Source organism: Belonocnema kinseyi, chromosome 1 (assembly GCF_010883055.1).
Source record: "Belonocnema kinseyi isolate 2016_QV_RU_SX_M_011 chromosome 1, B_treatae_v1, whole genome shotgun sequence".
NCBI lineage: Eukaryota > Metazoa > Arthropoda > Insecta > Hymenoptera > Cynipidae > Belonocnema > Belonocnema kinseyi.
In genome coordinates this window covers 123,100,441-123,122,020 of record NC_046657.1, presented here as the reverse complement: position 1 = coordinate 123,122,020, position 21,580 = coordinate 123,100,441, and the positions used below count along the sequence as shown (strand labels likewise).

The following is a 21,580-nucleotide window of genomic DNA, read 5'->3' as shown; positions in this document are numbered from 1 at the left end:
TTTTTTTTAAATGATCATTTCTTTCAAAGCGTTTATAAATTAAGAATTTGTATTTCAAAGCATTAATAGGTGACACTTAATAACATATGTGCTTGACAATTCTATTACAGTTTACACTGTGAGAATGGAGAAAAAAGCGAACAAAGGATAAATCCTGAATGTAATTATTAAATAATGAACAATTTTCAGGGTGGCCGCTGGGCCGGGAAACGTGGGAAACCGGGAATTTTGTGAGACCGAAGAAAACCGGGAAAGGACAGTGAATTTATTTTTTGACTGGGAATTTTACAACATTTTTAAAATACAAATTTTCTCCAACTTTTATTTCAACTGTTTTTAAAATAATTTCTTAAATTGTAATTTTTATAATTTATTATATCATTTAGTTCAGAATGCTTATTCGAAAATCTTTCACTTTAAAAATTTTCCATTTTAGATTTTTAATTTTTAAACGTATATTTTAATTAAAACAATTTTAAAATGCAGTTTTAAAGGTTAACAAAAATTAGAAGTTTTTAAAATCTAAGATTTTTAAAATAAAAAATAGGGTGACCGGTTCGATTTTAACCGTTTCTTAAATAATTAGAGTGCAGTTTTTAAAATTTAAACAATTAAAAATTAAAAGCATTTGAAGTTGAGAATTTCCAGATTGTAACTGTTTCAATCCGAAAATCTTAATAAGAATTGGAATTAATATATCATTTATTTATTTAATGTATAATAATTATATTAATTTTTTTTACACATTAAAAAATGTAAACGTGCGTTTTACTATTTTCAACTTAAAAATAAATCCATAATAATATAGTCATAAATAAATGTTTTTATTAAATTCCAAATATTTTCTTAGTCTGAATTATTCAATTTTCATCCCATTTAATTTGAAATTTCTTAATTTAGAACAAGAATATGTATTTAATATTTAGGAATAATTCACTGTTCATTTAAGACGAGTAAATTGAAATCAAATATTTAAAAGAAAACAATTTGAAACTAAATTATTTTACATAGAAAGCTTTGAATATTTAGATTTTCGAAGAACTTTTAAACTTTTAGCGTTACAATTTTAATTGTTCTATGTAAAAAGTGTTTAATTTATAAGTGAAATTGTTAAATTTTGACGCATAAATAACAATTGAATACTTATTATTTGTAGAAAAAATTTTAGTAATTTTAAGAGATATTTAGAAGTTTTGAAAAGATTCAAAATTAATTAAAAACTTGAAATTATTTCAAGTAATTTAAACGAAGTGTGTTAAAATTTTTTTCAAAACTTCTAAATATATTTGAAATTAATTGAAATTTTCCTACAATTTTTGAAAATCCTGCAAATTTAAAAAAAAATCCTTCAAATCCTCCATGTCCTTCTTTGATAATTTTTGAAATCTCTTAAAATCTTCTTAAACTTTCTGTTACAATAATTTTTCAAAGTGAAAAGTCATTATTAATTTTCCTAAGAATCTTAATAAATATTTTATTCTTTTGAAGTCTTACATTTCTTAAAAAAATTCTAAATCTTTTGTTTGAAATCTGCAAAAATCTACATTTTATTTTAATTTCGGCTTAAGTATTTGAAATTATTGCAAGTTCAAAATTTAATTCGAATCTTTTTAAAACTTCTAAATATCTCTTAAAATTACTCTAATACTATTACAAATAATAAGTGTTCTATTGTTACTTATAAATTCAAATCTATTTTTTTTAATTTGCAGGATTTTCTGAAAGTTATAGAAAAAATTTAATTCATTTTGAAATATATTTAAAAGTTCCGAAAAAAATTCTAACATTATTTTGAATTTGGACAAATTTAAAACCACTTCTAGATTTCTCAAGATCTTGAAATAATATTTGAAGCTTTTAAAGAATGCCTAGACTATTTAAAATAAAAAGAATTTAACTTCTAATTACAGAAATGTTAAGTTAAAAAAAAGTTTTTAAACTTCGTTGCTTGATTCTTTAATTTAGACTATTGAAAATGTCTCAGAAGGCTCAGAATTATACATTTTGAAATTTATCATGATTCCAATGGAAATTGATGCTGTTGATGGAAAAAGGCAAACTTTCATTTTGGAAAAATCGATTTGAAATTTTTAATTTTAGTATAACTTAACGAACGAAAAGTAATGCAATTCACGCATATATTTTTGTAGTAGTGTGTTCTCTACATTTTCTAAGGGCCTATGTTATGATTGATTATACATTCGTTTAAAAAATTTAAAAAATGTTAAGATGGACCTTTTTCTACAAATAAGGTGAAATTATCCAAACGTGCGAGTTGTGATTGGCAACATAACAGTATTATTGCATTAAAAATGTTAGTATGCATTTTAGCTAGAGAAATCAATAACAAAATACAAAAATGTAAGTTTTTAACTTCATTTTGTTTTTAATATTTCCACTCGTTTAAGTTAGTTTTTTTATTAAACTTGTATCCCTTTTAAATGCTAAACTTCTTAAGATTTTCTAAAGCCTATTTTGATATTATCTTGACATTATCTATTGTAAACAATAATTTTAGGTTTAATCGATAGAAAGTGTACAGCTTCAACAACTTTAAGTTTGTATCGTTTAACATCTGTCCCTGAAGTTGTCACTTCCAAACGCGCAGTTAACGGTAGACGAATCAAAAGACAGATCCGAATTGCAGTTAACGGTGTACTTCCAAATTGCGGCAGACCGAAGTTTGCAAATTTTATAACTGAAAATATAAAATTTAAAAAGAATATTCAAATTATTTTGTTGCTGTTTAATCATCGTAAAAATAATTAGTATATAATTTTAGATGGCAATAACTACTTATTTCATATTTATTTTTAAATTTAAATAAGATATATTTGATATTTCAAAAAAGTTATAAATTTTCAATAAAAAATCGGTTCTCGAATTTTTTTTTCATTAGTTACTTTTATTTGTTACCCGCAATGCCATAAAAGGTTTCATCTCAATATCCTTATCGGCAGATTGCAATTTGTCCGCCCACGTCTCTTAAACGCATACGCAAAAAATGTGAAAAAATAATAACTTTTCTCTGAAATTCCGATAAAAATATTGAAATGGATCTTTTTCTGATGTTAACTAACATCAAATGTAGATGAATAAATCGCAGACTTTTGATAATGATATAGGATGAAGTCTATTCTTTTATGTCGTTGAACATCGCGTACAAGTAATTAGGGAAAGAAGATCCGAGAGCCGAGCATTTCGAGGCAATTTATCATCTCTTTCCGAATGTTCGAGAACACTTCAGAGTGTGGGTTCATAAAACGCATTATTTCGATAATGATATTAGGATGATTTTTTTTCTACCTAACATTAAATAAAAGTAATTAATGAAGGGAAATCCGAGAAACAATCGATAAGTAGAGTTTGTAAAACTCTATAAGATGGTAAATGCCTGTACTGTGAGAAACTGTAAACCGTCAAAATTCTGAAAAAAAATTAAATTCACATATGTGTTTTGATGCAACTTTTAAAATTGGTAAATAATTAAAATTGTGAAGGCTTGTATTCCAAATTGAATAACCGGGTACAATTTGTCTGAATTTAAATTGGCCAACCTGCGCCTTTTATCTGGTTACCCTTTATCTAATGAAACTGCAAAGCCAATTTTAACGAAAACTATTATTTTTAAGGAGACGTATCCGTCGACACCACCGGTCTGGTTCGCCGAATCCGAGGAGACGAGCGTGACGAATGCGGTTCAGATTTTGAGCAACACAACAGGTCGTGACAATCACGTGCTTAACCAGGTGGGAATTCTCTTGAAAGAATTATGCCGCTTGCATTCACTGCCAGAACCACCAGACGTTGAGCGTTTGAGAACCGCTCTCGATCCTCTTCGATTGGGAGCTGCAGCGTCAGTGCCACAGAGGATGGAGGCTGAAGACACAGAGGATCTCGATGACGACGAAGAAAGCGAAGCAGAGGAAGACCTTCACCTCGATATGGACGAAGGCGAGGCCAATGCTAAGAGCAAGGTGCGATATTACATTTATTTTTATTGTTATTACTGTAATAATCAACTTCAATTTATTCCTAACGAATATTAATGAACGTTTTCATCGCTTGCAGGCTCTAAAATGCATATCTTGGAAGCGGGAACCTTATTATCATCTAGAGCGTTTTTTAATTCAAAAGCTGATGTTAAATATATTATTTATTTTATTCGTACATGTGTATTTCAGTAAAATATTGGTTGACTCCAGTTACAAATGTTCTTTGTACATGGAAGGATTGATATTTAAATAGTCAGAACTTTAAGATATAAAAGATCTAAATATTCTCTCTATCAATTGTTTAAAATTTATTGATAAATACATGAAAATTTCTTTTTAGCTGATAAATCTAATAATTTTACGAATTAATTCTAAGTACGTAAAACTGAATATTAGAAATGGTTGATTTTTAATTTAATGTAAACTAAAAATCATGTTATTTAAAATTGCTGGAGGAATTTTCAAGATTGCAATTCTTTTCAAGAAATTTAAATCTCGAATATTTTTATATTTGACCTTTTATATATTTTAATTTATTTGGACTTTCTTTGATTAATTTAATTTTCGTAGGGAGAGGAAATGGCCATAGAACACCTTGCAACCCTTGAAAGGCTGAGACAGAACCAACGCCAAGATTATTTAAAGGGTTCGGTTTCCGGAAGCGTTCAAGCTACCGACAGACTTATGAAGGAGTTGCGGGATATATACCGAAGTGATAGTTTCAAAAAAGGTCAAATTTTCCTCTTATTTAATAATATATTTTATATTTCAGCTATTCGAATTTGATAAATGTCACACTTAATAGTAATTCGATTGTCTACAAAAATCAATTATGCGCCCATTCGGACAGTAGATTTTTTTTTTTTTATTGAATCATTTCCATTAATTATGCCGATGTTTACCGCTCCGGTGTGAAAATCAAGTTATAAAAGTGAACTTAGAAAACACCCAAATACCCCGAATAAAAAAGTTAAGCTTTTTAATAATTATGAAAGATCTGAGGAGAAATGGTTTCGGTTTTATTTTAAAAGAATAATTTTAATTTTTAAAGATTTTAAAATGTGGGTTAAATGAATATGGAAGAGTTTGAGACCATTTTTTTTTAATTTTTCAAGATTTACAAATTTGTTAGGTAAACTGAATTTTGTCAGAGTGTGAAAAAAAGTTCCTAAAATCCATGGGAATTTTTTAAATGATTGTTTTGTGAGGAATTTCAAGAGATACAAACAAAAAAAAAGATCTCAGAACACTTTGAATTATGTCCTACAATTTTTAAAAAGTGTGAAAGATTTTAAAGTAAAATTTTGCAATTTTGCCATTTGAATTGTTCTGTTTATAAAATGTTTTAATTTGTAAGTGAAATTGTTCAATTTTGACATATAAATAACAATTGAACACTTATTATTTGTAGAAAAAATTTGAGTAATTTCAAGAGATATTTAGAAGTTTTGAAAAGATTCAAAATTAATTAAAAACTTGAAATTATTTCAAGTAATTTGAAAGAAGTGTTTTAACATTTTTTTCAGAACGTCTAAATTATATTTTAAATTAATCGAAATTTTCCTAACATTTTTGAAAATCCTGCAAATTAAAAAAAAAATCCTTAAAATCTTCCAGGTTTTGTTTTGATCATTTCAGAAATCTCTCGAAATATTTTAAAATTTTCTGTTACAATAATTTAAAAAAATGAACAATCATTTTCAATTTTCCTAGGAGTCTTAAGAAAATGTTTTTATTTTTTTTAAGCCTTTGACAATTCTTAAAAAGTTTCTAAATTTTTTGGTTGAAATTTGCAAAAATCTGCAAATGATTTGAAATCATTTCAAATTTTTAATTTTTGTTGGACATTTATTTTTCTAACATTTTAACTATTCTAATTTTGGTTGGAAATTGATCTTTTTCATATGAAAATTCATGTACTTTATTGAAAATAAGCCTTTTTGGCAGAAAATTAATCTTTTGGGTTGGAAATTCAACTATTTCTTTAAAAATTTATATTTTTGGTTGGAAAATCTTCATTTTAGTTAAAAATATACCTTTTTTATATTTGAAAACTCAACTAAACAGTCTTTAAAATGTATTTAGACGCAAAATTTGCTTGCATTAATGTTATTATTTTTCTAGGTGTATCGCAATTCTGAATAATGTGAATAATATGTCTTCTATTACTATTACTTCTTTTACCATTTAAATTAAGCTCCCTTTCTAATTATAACGTCACATTTTCCTGCGAAATTTGAATAATGTAATTATTATTAATAAAAGTAAATAATACGATTTTTAAAATGCAAATTCACAATGTTCATAAATTCTTATTAAATTCTCAAAGCACAAAAAGGTTGAGCATATTCTCATGCTCGTGAGAATTTCTCCGAGCTCTTAAACTCTTTAGGACACTAAACATGTCTCATATCGAGCCGAGACACGTCTTGGAGTTAATAGAAGGCTATTTGTGTGTGTGTCTTTTTTTACATATAAATGAAAGGGAGGAGTTTATAAATGTTTAAAATTATGAGCGTAATTAGTGATCAATTTAATAAAAAAATTCCCGATGTATTTTAAGTTTTCTAATTTCAACTAAATAAATCAGAATTATAAAGACACGTATTTCAATAAAAGTATTTATTAAAACCTGCTGGTGAATTAGCATTTAGTTGAAAATTTTCATTTATAGCATATTTATAACATTTAAATTTTAAACTTTAAAAGTTCGTACCATATTCTGTTAGCATCATAGAATATGGAATATTATTCAAAAGTTATAAATATTTCTTAATGTAGCAAACATTGTTAAACCTAATTTTTAAAACAATTATCTGCTCTATTATAAGAAATTTAATGTAACTTTAAATCAAACTTTTATCGTGCCCAATGAAACCAAATGAACCGAATAAATGTACTTGTTAATAAAAATAAGACTATTTTATTCATTTTTGTTGTTGTTAATAAATCAAAATTACCAGAATTTAGTCTGTTTTTTCTCAGTTTATGTAAAAAGATGTGTATTAATTTTTCATGTCGATTTTTGGCATTATTTTTAGAGTTTTTAAATATTTTTTTTAAAAAAGTTAACTTCTGGCCCAAGTTCTGCGAAAATTAAAATTTAATAAGCAAAAAATAGCTTTCCTAATATAAAATTTTTCAGCTAATAAAGATACATTTTAAACCAAAAATGGAATAATTTACTTTTCAACCAAAAAGATGAGTTTTTAAGCAAGAAGACTAAGTTTCAGCTAGGAAGACAAATCGGCAACAAAATACATGAATTTGCAACTAATTATTTGAAGTTCTAACTAAAAAAAGGCACATTTTCGTCTAAAAGAGAAAAAAATTCAACAAACTTGTTAGATTTTCAACTAAAAAAATTGAATTTACAAAAATATAGTTCAATTTGCTACAAAAGAGGTAAAGTTTGATCTAAAAAAGAAAACGTTTTCGACCAAAAATGGAATCGTTGAAATTTCTGTTAAAATAAATAATTTTCAAACAAACAAAAAAAAGTAAATTTTTCAATAAAATGGCTCAATAATTTTTAGTCATGGAGATGGATATTCAACTAAAGTAATGAATCTTTAACCAAAAATGTTATTAAAAAAGAAATTTGATGAATTTTCGACAAAAAATTAAATAGTTGATATTCCAACAAAAAGAGAAAAGATTTTTGTATTAAATATAAAAAAGGTTAATTACAACAAAAAATAGCTATTTTAAATAAAATACTTAATTTTGAAGTTCGAAAAATAATTGTCAATTAAAATTAAAAGTTTTCATAAAATATTAAAATTTTCGCCGAAAAAAATGAATTTTCAATTAAAATCAATGAATTTACAAACAAGAATAATTTTCGAAAAAAGGAAATTTTCAAACACATAGTCGAAGTTTGAAAAAGAGAAAAACGAATTTTTCAAAAATTGGTTAAATTTTCACCGTAAAAATGATTTTTCAACCAAAAAGATTATTTTTTTAAGCATAAAGATTAATTTTCAACAAAAACAGATGAATTTTCAATGAAATACGTAAATTTGCATCTAAATAGTTGATTCTTTTTAACTAAGAGGCAAATTTGTAACAAAAAATGGCAAGTTAAATTTTCAACGAGAAAAACTGAAGTTCATTAAAATAGTTCATTTCAAACCAAATAGATGAATCTTCAACAGACAACGTAAAATGTAATAGTTTAATAAAGATGACGATTTTTCTCCAAAACAGTTTGTTTTTCAATTTGAATATATGGTCGTTGTCAGTTTTCTCTATTTAAAATAGAAAACTTATGAAAACATATACTTTGCAACGTTCCTTTATTAAATAATAATGTTATTTTTGTCCAATTCTGAAACATGCTAGAAAAACTGTTCGTACTTAAAATATTAATTTTTTTTCTTTAAAATGAGTAACCCACTTTATTACTTAATTTTCTAAATGAAGTATAAACTTTTATTATTAATTTGTATGAAAAAGGCTATTATTGATTTGAAAAATTTAAATTTTCTCTGAACTCGGACCCGAACAGATAGAGCACTCCCGTGAGTGGTGAACTCCCTCATTTTGCGGTCAGTTGTAATCCCGTTTGTCGCCGACGTTTTTGGACTACATGGCCATGCGGTCGATTCATAATGGAAACATTTTCTTTTATTGTTAAATTAGTATCTTCTTTTGACGAAGAACATAACTTCTGTTAAAATTGAATGAGACAAACATTTAAATACGTCCGCTAGAGAAATTCTCATTTTGTCGAAAATATATTTTTTGCGTAATACAAAAGTTTTTCGCTCTCTATTACTACACTGAAATAATTTGATCTAATCTTACTGCGTATCTCGTTGGAGATTTGAATTGGTTTGAAATGTTGCAATAGAATTGGGTGAAGCGTGAAGCAACGTAAAGCTCCCTGGCATCGCTAAGCCTTTCTCCATCGCCAATTGGCAGATTTGTTGTCATACAAAAAAAGAAAGAAAACGATTCTAAGTTTTTTTAAACAAATAGTTCCACCAAGTTACAACATTGATAATCAGAATGACGCATATTTTAAAGGCCATCTTTAAGGATATTAATTAAGTTAATAGATGTTCAGATCTTCGAATTCTCGTCTTTAAATATTCATGTTCAGTGTAATTCAAAATTATTTAGTACATTAAAAAATAACCTCATTTGACCCCAAATGACACATATTTGGGTTTCGTTCTAGAATGCTTCAGAAACAATTTCCAAGAAAAATTAAAATAATTCTTAGAGCCGTTTTTTATATTTTATTGTTTCAATGTGTTTTTTTAAGTAAATTGAAAAAAGGATTTATTTTCGAAATAAGTTATGTTTAAAGTACAAAAATTATATTTATTATTCTTTCTAACCCTTATCATTTATACCTCTGCAAAATGACATATTAGCCACATGGGGTCAAATTGACCTCAGCTGACTTTTGAAATGTTGTCATATTGGTTGTCTACATGATTTCAACTTTAACACATTCAGACACACTATTTAATACATAGAAATTAGATTTTGATAGTTTTTTTGAATGAAAATTATTTTGAGGTGTATACAAAAATCCTCGAAATCCAATATAAATTTGAAACTGGAATTTATGTTGGCGTCATTCTGACCCCATGTAAGTGATGAGGGTTAATATAAATCTTGAATAATAAGTGTATTTCTACATAATTATTAATGTACCAACGTATGTGCATTTGTGTAAACATACTCTTATTTTACAAGATTCATATTAAAAAGAATAATTAATGTGATTTTTTTGCTTTTAACATAACTTATTTATTATTTTATTTGTTTTCGAAAGAAGTTATGTTTAAAGTACAAAAATTAGATTTATTATTCTTTTTAATTTTGTATTTGTTGCATATATATGCAAAACATACAAATACAAGGTTAAAGAAAGTAATGATAATTTTTCCAAAAATTTAATAAAGGCTGTACGTGTACAAGAATATAATAGTACATTAAAAATTATGTAAAAATACACTTATTATACAAGATTTATATTAAAAAGAATCTAAAAAATCAGTATTGTACTTTAAACATAACCTACGACGAAAATAAATCCATTTTTTCAAATTACTTAAAAAATTGACATTAAAAAAGCAAAAATAAAAAACAGCTCTAAGAATGATTTTAATTTTGTTTGGAAATTGTTTCTGAGACATTGTAGAACGAAACTTAAAGTTCGTTCAGGCCCCCCGTTCGTATATAGTTTGGTTTTCATAACCCTTACTTCAACTTTCTTTTAACATTAGTAATAACTTGTTGGATTTTATTTATCTGAAGTGGTAAATTTGTGTATGTACGTAAGTAATAAATATAAAAATTTATCAATTTTAGGTATGTACAGCATAGAACTAGTTAACGACAGCCTGTATGAGTGGAACATCAAACTAATGTGCGTGGACCCAGACTCGCCGTTGCACAACGACCTCGTCCTTCTTAAAGAAAAGGAAGGAAAAGACAGTATTTTACTAAACATGCTGTTCAAGGTATTTCCTTATTATATATCACTTTTCAGTAATATTACTTTAAATAATTTTAGAATATTTATTAATACATATATTCTAACAAGTTCACCAGAAGAAACCTAGTTTTCAAATAAAGTAGCCTATAGTAAAGATATAAAAAATGCGCAAAAGTATGGAAATGTACAGGGTAGATGCGCAGTTATGGTATTTGTTTGCTAAACGAGTGCTTCATTGTATTATGCTACGAACTGAAGCCGAACGCTTCCTACAACTCTTGGATCCCCATATATCAAGGTGTCCTTCATTCTCGAACCGACGTCAATCTTTTGTCTCGAATCCCACCACTGATATTGTTAGAATATTAATTTAAAAATTGTATTGTTTGTATGTATTGTTTTTTGATCGAGGAAAGTGTAGATAGGAAATTTTGGACAAACTCAATTTGTTAGATAGAATTTTGGGAAAAATGAGGAATATCTGCGGTACAAAATTTTGTCAAAACATTGTAAATTAGATGCGGCGGTTTAGTTTATGTTACTGTCAGCAATTAGACTTTAGAAGGCTCGGTAAATATCTTTCATTTAAAAAGTATAATATGCAGAACATTACATTTCTCTAACAGGAGATACCACACCCCGTGGGTCACCGATTTTGCTGAGTCTTCACGTACTTAAAAAGTAGTGTAGTATATACTCAAAGCTCTAGGGTGCACAACTTGAAAATAAAGGAAAAATTTCTGTCGAAAGAGTTAGGCTCACCATTCGTACAAGTCCTGAAAATTCGATCTTACGAAAGCTGCCGTGGCGAAGTGGGCAAGCGTGTATGTTTCTTAGCGCGGCGATCTGAGTTCGAGGCTCGACCCGTACTTTTATATATTTTTTTTATCCTTTTTTGTTTATAGAAAATATTTATTTGCTAACATAATTCGATTCTAAGCAACATAATTACGGAATTGCGTTTTTTTTCAATGGTGAAATGCATTGCTTTTTTATTCAGATGTACAACTTATTGGATGGTAATTATCATAAAAACAAACAAAGCATAAGTTGAACTGGCATCTGCGACAAGAAACAAAAGCAAAATTTGAGCAAGCACAAGGCTTTGTAGTTTATCAAAGGTAAAACATACCTCATTTACGCTTTGAACGAAGTCTTTTTGTTTGGAAAGATTTGATGCAAACCACGCGTAGGTTAATTATATTTTCTGAAAAATTGTTGTTAATAATTGATGTGGATCCATGAATGGATTCGTATGGAATCTTCACGCGATGAGATTTCGAGTTCTTCTGAAACCAAATGTCAAAAGTTCTGAATTTTTTATATCAAATTTTTGATTTTCCAATGGAAATAGACATCGAACGGTTGACAAATTGCAGTGCATTTCGACGGAATAATGTTTACGGTACATGCCACCAATTCTTGGTTGAGAAAAATTTCATAATAAATTATTGGTTGTACAATTTCTTTGTCAGTTATGCCGATTTCGAGCATGTTACAACATTGGGCAAGAATTCCCGGACATTGTAATTCAACTTCTTCGGAAGTTTTTTTTTTGTATTAATATAATTATTGATCCTTTTTCCGCGAGTGTTCTATCATAGTTGGACTGATATTGACAGCCCATCTGATCGGTATTGATGATAAATTTCGGCTTGAAATTCTTGGCAATTGCCTTCACTTATATTTTTTGGCGAATTGTGGGTTTCCTCTTTCTCCTCTTTACCTGCGATACAAAAAATTGCTGTGAATCCAATCTCGAGTTTTTGCACTTTGTTTTTATTTATAATTATAATATTGTGCTCATTTCTTTTTCCGAAGTTGAAACATCAACAAGTGTGTCCCCGAGCACTTCAAAATCTCATTTGATTAACCTGGGGAAATTTTTCATTTTCGAAAAAAATGAACTCAAGCTCCAGGGTTTCATCGAAACGTGTGAAGTTTTTTAGGGATTGCAGAAGAAGTTCTACGAAATCAAACAATTCCAGTAAATTTGATTTCTCCGGAACTTATAGTAAATTCTTACAGCTTTTGTTGTATTTGCTTTAATAAGATGTATGTAAACCACGAATTGAAGCACATCAGATGCCTTGATGATTCGTAAGCAACATGCTTGACTATAATTATTCGTTATTTGCATTTATATTTAAATTGTCCCGACCAGCATTTTTAACCTTCCTCCGCTCGCGCATCCTGGTGGAGCACTTCCGCTCGCGTAGGCGGCAATTTGGCCGCTCACGAATTTTCGTAGTTTTCTTGCAGAAAAATGGTCCCTTTTGACTTTTAATAGTGATCCAAGTTTAAAAAACTATTCGTCATATCTGAACACATGTTTATTAAAATTCTTTGGCAAAAATAATTATAGGAAACATTTTTAAATGTATGACAAGTAGCTAACATTTTTATTTTTAGTCTTTTAAGGAGACGCTGGCTTTAACCAGACTAGAGAAATTACTTTCCAACAGCGACAATAAAAAAATACCAAAATACCAACAAGAATAGAACTAACTCTCAAATGTAAATTAAAACACAAACTTTTGGAAATCAAATGTTTTTTGAAATCATAGGTTTCTTCCTATCACATTGGTGATCATTCATCTTTCCTGATATTTCGAGATCACAACTTCTATCAGTCTTCGCCCATATCGTAGCTGTCCTCGTCTTGACTGCCGTGGCAGTGTTGGCATGTAATCGAAGAGATTGAGTGTCTTTTGCAAACGTTCTTGTTGCAGTGTTGGCACTCCAATTTGCTCCTGTTCTTCTTCGATCCGCAGATGTGACATATCCCTCCCCTGGTTGGTACAGGACGGACTTCCGGACTTTCTATCTCTTTGTATGCTTCCTGGAACAACGACAAATCTTTCGGTAGAGTTTTTATGAGAGATTGCAGGTTCAGGTTTTCATTCATCAACTCCAATGACAGATCGTAAAGGTGATACCTTCTCGTGTTCTTCTTTACATGTAGAGAGTTGTTGAACTGAAAAATTCGCAAGGAGTTAATTCCTGCCAGGTCAAGCAATCGAAAGAATACAACCATCGGCCATCTCTTCGTAACTCTTGATGTGGAAATTCTAGAGCACATCAAATCCACTGTGTCTACTGCGCCTTTTGTCAAGTTATAATCCATGACTTGGATGGGTTTCCCGGTGAATTCGTCAACGGAGTCGCTGTCGTGTAGAGTGGATAACACTATCATTGCCTTCTTCTTTTTGGTTATCATTGAGATTAAAGTTTTATCTGGTTGCCATCCAAATTGGTATTTCCCCGGCTCTGAGCTTTTATTCACAGTCTCGAATTCGGGAGGGATTTCGGGTATATTTTTCCTCATAGTTCCCAAAAATGTTAGTTTCATGGAAAGCAGCTGCTCTGCCAAGGGATAACTTGTAAAATAATTATCGGGTGTGAGGTTTCGATTAGTCCCTTGGATGCTTTGCACCAGCCTCACCACAAGGTCAAACGGTTTGTTCGAGATTTCGTTATTTGGCTGTTTACCGCAATACACTTCCAGATCCGATGTATAAAACGTACGAGCATCGGTGAGGGCGTACATTTTTACACCATACTTAGCTGGTTTTTCTGGCATATACTGGATAAAAGAACAACGCCCTCTAAAAGCGATCAGCATCTCGTCGATAGTTGTAAATTCTCAAAAAGCAAAGTTTTTTGGCTGTGTGCTGTAAAAGAGCTCAGAATTTGATGGATTTGAGCCAGTTTGTCCGGTTCCATTTATATTGAAAAATTCACTGAGGTCCGCATAATTCCCTCTCTTTACAGCCATCAAAATGAGTGCACCGAATAGTGCTAATATTTCGGTAACAGTTGTAGGCCTGTAGTCTTTCTCTCGAACTGTAGCTTCACTCTCATTGGCAAGCCTCTAAACGTTCAAGTCTTTTCTTCTGAATGAAAATATTTGTGTAGTTTACAATCTCTTCAACAACTTCCACAGTAATTATTTGGAAGCAACATTCTAAGCGGGTTCGACATTGGCGAGCTTGGCCCTTAGGGCCAGGGAGAGTTTTTATTATGTTCTTAGTCCTAGTTCTTGAATCTGGAGTCATGGAGCTGTTGGCCCAAATCGTGTTTATGTCTTTGCCTATGTAAAATCTCAAATCCTCTTCCCCCTCTTCTACACCACAGTTCTCACCATCACTCAAGTCAACAACTGTGTCACTGTTCTCCTCGTCTATTTCAATTACCTGGGGCTCATAGTCTGGCTCTTCTGTGTCGTCATTGTCACATTCTGTTCGCGATTCTTCCACGTCCCATGCTGTGAACTCTTGTTCAGCAGCTTCCTCGCTCTCATCTTCCTCTAGCTGAGCGAGGAGTTGAGAGATTTCTCGGTCGGTAGTATAACTCCCGGGCCCTGTACAAATGAACAATCCAACACTGAGATTTAGTTCCCGAGGTTCGGCAGCAACAAAAATATCAACAAATAATAATGAACTTTGTATTTATCAAGCTCTTAACCGCAAATAGTAATTCAAGAGTCTATAGTATAATGAGTACTAATGATATATGTAAAATAACAATGAATACAACATTGAAACTTGAGCAAAATCGGGAGAAATTCATTTACATTCTGTCAAAAAGCTGTGACTAAAAATACAATCACAGTTGCTCGCGTAGGCGGCTGAATGGCCGCTCGAATTTAGGTCCTGCACTCACGAAGTTTGAACAAGCACTGCGACGGCCTAGACGACTGAAGAAACCTCTCCTATGCTCTATCTCAGCGATTCCTAAACTAGTGCCGCCGGCCGACGAGGCTGCCGCCGGCAGGGGGATGCCACCCCGGGCCCAGCCACTAGGCAGTCCCCCCCCCCCCCCCCGCTATGAGGACCCTTTCATTGTCATGAGATTTAAGGCTGTTTCAATAACTAAAACCCTAAAGATATGGCTCAATTCAATTCTAATTATTTGAATCATTTTCCTGATGTAATTTTAAGAAAATGAAAAAAATGGTTGAATCTCGGTTAACACATTTTAATTTTTCTCAACCGGTTCTAATTCTCTCGCGTGAAGCATGGTGTGTCAAGCAGTGAAGCAGTCAAGTGTCCCCCCTTGGCGGCAGGGTATTATGAAAAAATGTGAGGGTAGCGGCCCTGCCGCTCTCCAGAAAGTGGATAAAAAGTTTGGGAATTGCTGCTCTATCTGATGGTGGATACTCTAACTTGAGATTACAATGTCCTCTGGAGCCTCTCTGGAGCCTAAGAGGAAAACCACAGCAAAAAACTGATAAAGGCGGCCAATTTGCCGCCTACGCGAGCGCAGGAATGTTAAGAGAAAGTGTGTTGTGTGTGTTTGTGTGTGTCAACGGAAGAAAAAAAGTACATATACTTACCATTTGACCACCGTCCTTGACGTTGGTCTTACTTTCATTTTTTCCTTTTTCAGCTTTCTCTCTTGTATTCTAATAACGTTCAGACAAAAAAATGCTCATTTCTCCACAGATTCAGGCACAGGGGCGGGGTATTATGGAATATACTATTTAAATTGACAACATTCTAAAAATAAAAATAAAGAGCAAAAAGATGATGTTTTTGCGTAAATTGTCTTGAAATATTATCGGAAAAACTGCACCAGTATTTCTGTACTTCAGTGAGAAGTTCCCACTTAGTCATTGCCAAATGTTCTAAATTGCTATTGTATGAGCATATAAGATAGAGTGGCTCATGCATACAAATTTCACTTCACTTCCTCCGGCGCAACAGGAATTTGATTGTATGCTCTTGCCATATCTATTATAGAGAATACTGTACCTCCGTGGAGAGTACTCCATTGTTTTCCTTCGCTGCCAGGTGTAAGGGTGAAAACCAGGGGCTCTTCGGCGGTCGTATGATTCCCTGCTTCTTCATCAAATCAAATTCTATATTAGCTTGCTTGTAATGATCAGGTGCATATCGGGAAACTAGTAAAAAATTCGATGATTTCCATGTGCAATTATGGTAGCTCTTTTCATAGAGCTGTAATGATTTAATGACTTTTCCGCCATCGATGGTAACACGTGTTCGTCGAAACCGGTAATATATTTAACCACAAGTTTCTGAGAAAATCTTCATTTAAAATCAAGCCTGCGACTGCTTTTAAATGTCGGCGTCGTATTTTTCTTGTTCTGCGGATTATTAATGATATCTTAGATGTATTTTGGTTGAAGATGCACGATCACTGGTATACTACGATGCTACTACTGGTATACTTGGACGACATAATTGCAAAATTCTTACCTTCCCAGAGTAGTTGCACTGGCTGCTCTATGTATCCCAAACTCACACCAAAAATTCCTAAACGGTTTAGAATATATCTTTCTTCAATTGTTAATTCATTAATTATGATGCGCACGAACTTGAATGTATACAAGCTAAAATAAAACCTCCATGACTTAGACACGTGACCTTGAAACAAGGGTATTCAGCGAGGGGAAATGGGTTCCAAATACTCACTCTTACAGCTGACTAAAGGTTCGTGATGGTGGAAATGAGACATGTGGAAAATGTATATTTGCTGCCGAATTTCCCCTCCTGAATCCTCGGTTCCGTCCGAATGAACAAGCTATTTAGTTTTCACACCTTCTCGTTTCTCACTCTATTTCTCATCTCCTGAAGAATGTATCATCTTTGACTTCGATAGATGTAAATGCCCCAGATTATTAGTGGAATCATGTGTCGTGGTATATTTGATTTCATGCATATTGGCTTCCAATATTGCGACATTTATATCTGCAGCACACATCCCGTTTTTTTGCTCCCTTGAGTTTTTTTTAGATGTCTCACTTATATATAAATTACAATTACAACCATTATTATTTTTGTATTCTGCTACTCAATACATATCTTCTCTTTTAGGTACTGTAAACCCTAATTTATTTTGGAAGCTATTGTTTAATAGGAAGAATTAATTTTGAGTTAAAGAAATAGTTGGTGTTGAGGTAAACTTACTTTGCACTTTGAACGCCAGTTCATTTTATTTTAAAAATCAGCAAAGGAAAATAATAGTTTTATCTGGCTGCTCGTCATTATAGGAATGGGAAAAATCCAATCAACAAGTCACTCTTATATCTTTTTCACATTTAATATTGATATGAACGCCGGTGATCTACTGTGGTCCGAAGTAACTATTTTACTGATTGTAATCTTTTCTAATATCATGAAGTTAATTTTTGAAATACCCTGATCACTGATAAGTGACGGCTGAACAATTAATAGATCATTCATTGAATTCAGATGGTTTTACTTATTCGAACAAGAAAGGATAGCTCACCTGAATATCTCATTGTCAGACAAAATTTCGACATAATTACTAATATTAGAGGAACGTATGAGATTTCAACCTGCCACTGATTATTGCGTCGACTTTCTAGTTAATTATTCACATATGATTTTATCGAGAAAACAATTCACTAATGAGAAATAAAGATATTGTTGATAAATTTGTTATTAAAAACTTCTAATAACTTTCGCTTCCCTCGATCATTTTTGCGAAATAGAGAAAAAAATATTTTTTTTCGTGGGCAACACAAGTTTGCTGTTATGACAGTTTCGGAAGAAGAAAGGAAATCTAGTACAAACTGAGGTGGGCCACATGACCAGCCACGAATCGCGCATAAAATTTAAAAATTAGATTTAGTATCTGTGGGTAGAATTAGTAAGAACGATGACACTGTGTATATATCACGAAGATATTCAGTATCAGATTTTTTGTTCATATTATTTTTTATTTTAATAATATGGAACATTTCTTTAAAATTACGTTTTCTATCATTTTGTTCGTTACTTAAAATTCGAGTTTAAAAAAAGTAAAATTGTGATAATTATCATGTGAATGAGTCACAAGATCAGTATTTCTAATATCTATCAGAATCGTGAATGTGTTCTTTGATCCTAACACTGATGTATCTACTGGTTTGTCCTATATAGGCGCAACCGCATTCACATTGAATGTAGTAGATTACATGTGGTTTTCCTCCAGAAAAGAGTAGGATCTTTGTTTTTGGAAAAACATTCAGACGAATATTTTTTCATAGGTGAACGTTACTTTGATTCTATTGTCAGTATATTTTTTAATACATGTTAAATAAATAGACACACAGAGTAGTGAAAACAGTCGTTTATTAACATCTAACATGGACGAGCAATCATCTCAGACTGACTGGAGTTACGAAAAATCCCTCTCACACATGGATGGCGCAGCGATCACAGTTGTGCATTCTATATCTCTAACAATACACTTATCTGGATGCATGTTGTCCTTTAACAATTCATATATAATTTTCAAGTTTTTCGAGTATAAATTAACATATCTACCAGAGCTAGTATCTTTTCTATACCAATCTGTAATTAATGTATTGTCTGGTCGAATAAGAGTTATAGCAAGGAAATTAATTTTAATATTAATTTTTTTTTCCACAGTGAATTGTAATTTTTTTATAATGTGAATTAAACGCTTTTAATAATCTGTCAATATCATTCTCTGGTATGCAGATGAGAATATAGTCGAAATTTGTCTGATTCTTGATATTCGTCATTAACATGAAATGTGACATTTATCGTATGTTTTTTCCTTCTCTAAATGCCTGGGTAAATATCAGTTGTCGTAGTTTTTATAAAACTATGACAAATTTTGTAAATCGGTTGCGTTGGCGTTATATTCTTATCCAATCTTCTTTCAGATTTCTCCTGTTGTCGCTATATGCTCTCCTTAGTCTTGTGTGTGTATTTCTTATGTTTGACTTGCCATTTCCGTATCGAGTGGCTGTAGGTGAGTGTGGGTGATCGGGCTAGTATCGAAGGAAGATTCGGGACTCTTCCCAATGTCATCTCGAAGGGCGAAAGTCTCTTCGTTTCGTTCCTGGCAGTGTTTATCGCGAAATTTATAAACTTAATGTTTTCATCCCACTTGTTACTATTTTCTGGCATTGAAGTGTTAATCATACTTCTGACAAGAAGTTTTGTCCTTGATCAGTCAGAATGACCTGTGGTATTGCGTTGACCTGCCCTGGATATTTAAAATATACTTACTTCCACTTCTTGTCTCTGGCCACGGGCCTTATATGTCTAGGGCTACTTTCCCATGGGGGTAACCTAGTTTATTATCCTAAATGCCTTTTGTAGTTGGCCGATAGGGCATGATGTTTTCTCCCAAGTGATCACCATGAACTTCTCTCACGACTATTTCCTTTTTTGTTCAGTTAGTTGGCGGGTTTTATTGAAAAACAAGGGAAAACTGGAGACTGCGCAATAGTTGGACAAATAGTTCATCATTTCTACTATTCCTTCCCTTTCGATAGATGTGTAAACTTAGGCTCTCCAAAGTGTAGTTGTATTATAGTTAATTTCTTGTTCTTCAAATCATCTCATCCAACCTAGGTGTCTTAGCCATTTTTCTTCATTGTAATTTGGCATATTATCCCTTCCTTTTCCATAATTTTCTGACTGCATTTGGCTTAACATTTACCCTTTCATTTATCACCGGGTTTATTTCCCATTCTAAATAATTATGCAATAGATTGGAATCCTGCTCATTCTGTTTTAGACTTTCTGAATCAACCTCAGTTGATTCGTTAGTTGATGCCTCAGAGTACTCGCTTATTCTTCTTTCAGGTAATTAAATTTTGATCTTGCTGTCGACTATCTCATTACCAGTGATTGTGGGCTTAGGTTTATTGTGTATACTTGGAGGTATTTAACTTTCCCCTAATAGGCGTGTCAAGTATTTTTATCTATTTCTTGCTGAATCATTTGTTGTTTTCTAAATAGTTTTTGTTTTCTTCCTGGATGTTTCTTACCGGGTTTTCCACACTTGTGTCATTTTATGTCCGTTCTGTTGGCTAGTGACATTGATTGGCTTATAACTCTCGGTGTTGTATTTGATTGAAATCCAGATTGTGTATTGGCTGGTCTAAATTCCCTCTTAGTTTGGTACACTCGAGTCGCGGCACTGCGAAATTCAGTACTGCGAACTCCCGCTATTGAGTACGTTTTTCCCCCGATAGTGAGAACGACGCTATAACCCCTTCTCCCCCACTACTCATTTCTACATGAATTTTTAATTTATAAGCAAATATATTTAGAATGCATTCACTATATATGTTATTATATAGTATTAAGCTATATAAAATTATATAATAACAAGTTTTTAATGTTGAAACGGTAAAATAAACTCGGAGGTGTGGGGTCCCCTCACGCGTTCTCACTATTGAGTGCGGGCCTGCGCAAAATGTTCGCAGTACCGCGACATGAGTGTATAGAGCATTCTCATTTGTGATGTCATGCGCTCCGAGGGAATAGCCTCCTCCTTATGCCCCTATAGTTTCCATGTATTGCCGTTGTTTTTAAAAATTATTTTTGTTTTTTCGAAATTAGTGTGAATATTTGGGAAAATTGTCTGGAGACGTCAAGACCCGACATATACAAAAATCGAAAACTTTGATCCGCATGCTCTTAAAGATATAGTTTTCAGTGAGAACATAAGCTCAGTGCCCTCTGTGACACTAGTGGATATAGTGTTATATTTTATTCAATCTTACAGTTTTTACACTGCAAAACAAGTGAAATCATATAAAAGTTTGGAAGCTTATAAGTTTTATGAAGCTGGTTTCGTGGTGATACTTTTCTGCTTCTGAGTGAAGTTATAGTGTAACAATATAGTATTTTTAGTTTTAACTTAATATTCTGGTTATAACTTATTATTTTCTATGAGTATGAACACTAACATTAAGGAATCTTCGTGTTATTCTTCTTTCCCAGTTTAATGTAAATGAGTGGTTTTTTACATAAATCTATAAAAAAATACTTTTTCCATGAGAAATCCCGAAATTGTACGTCTCAACAAAGTGTACAAAAATTCAAGATTTTTCTTGGTACAAAAAAGCAAAAAATATCAATTTAAAGAATCTCTTCCCTATGCTACCACATTTTCCACTTTCCCTGGCTAACAAGATTACTTTTTAGAACAAAAAAGACCATTTTTTTAAAACAAAATATACTAATTTTTAACCAAAAAGGGATACACTTTGAACCCAATGATGTGTTCAGTTAGATATTAAATTTTCACCAGAAAAAAAATTTTTTTAAATATAATTATGAATCTTGAATTAATTAAAAGGATTTGTAAGCAAAATTTATATTCTCCTATG

The 21,580-nt window shown here is 31.4% G+C and overlaps 1 protein-coding gene across 3 annotated transcripts in view; it reads left to right on the top strand.

The window, feature by feature from the left end:
* Positions 1–21,580, top strand: part of LOC117174087 (ubiquitin-conjugating enzyme E2 Q2) — a 59,204-nt gene that overhangs the window by 10,294 nt on the left and 27,330 nt on the right. For all 3 annotated transcript variants that reach the window (XR_004467339.1, XM_033363199.1, XM_033364398.1), the window contains exons 2-4: positions 3,633–3,977; positions 4,566–4,725; positions 10,326–10,477. Coding sequence is in view for 2 of the 3 variants with exons in the window: in XM_033363199.1 (XP_033219090.1) it covers positions 3,633–3,977; positions 4,566–4,725; positions 10,326–10,477 (657 nt within the window). In the remaining variant the exon portion in view is untranslated. The remainder of the gene's footprint in view (positions 1–3,632; positions 3,978–4,565; positions 4,726–10,325; positions 10,478–21,580) is intronic.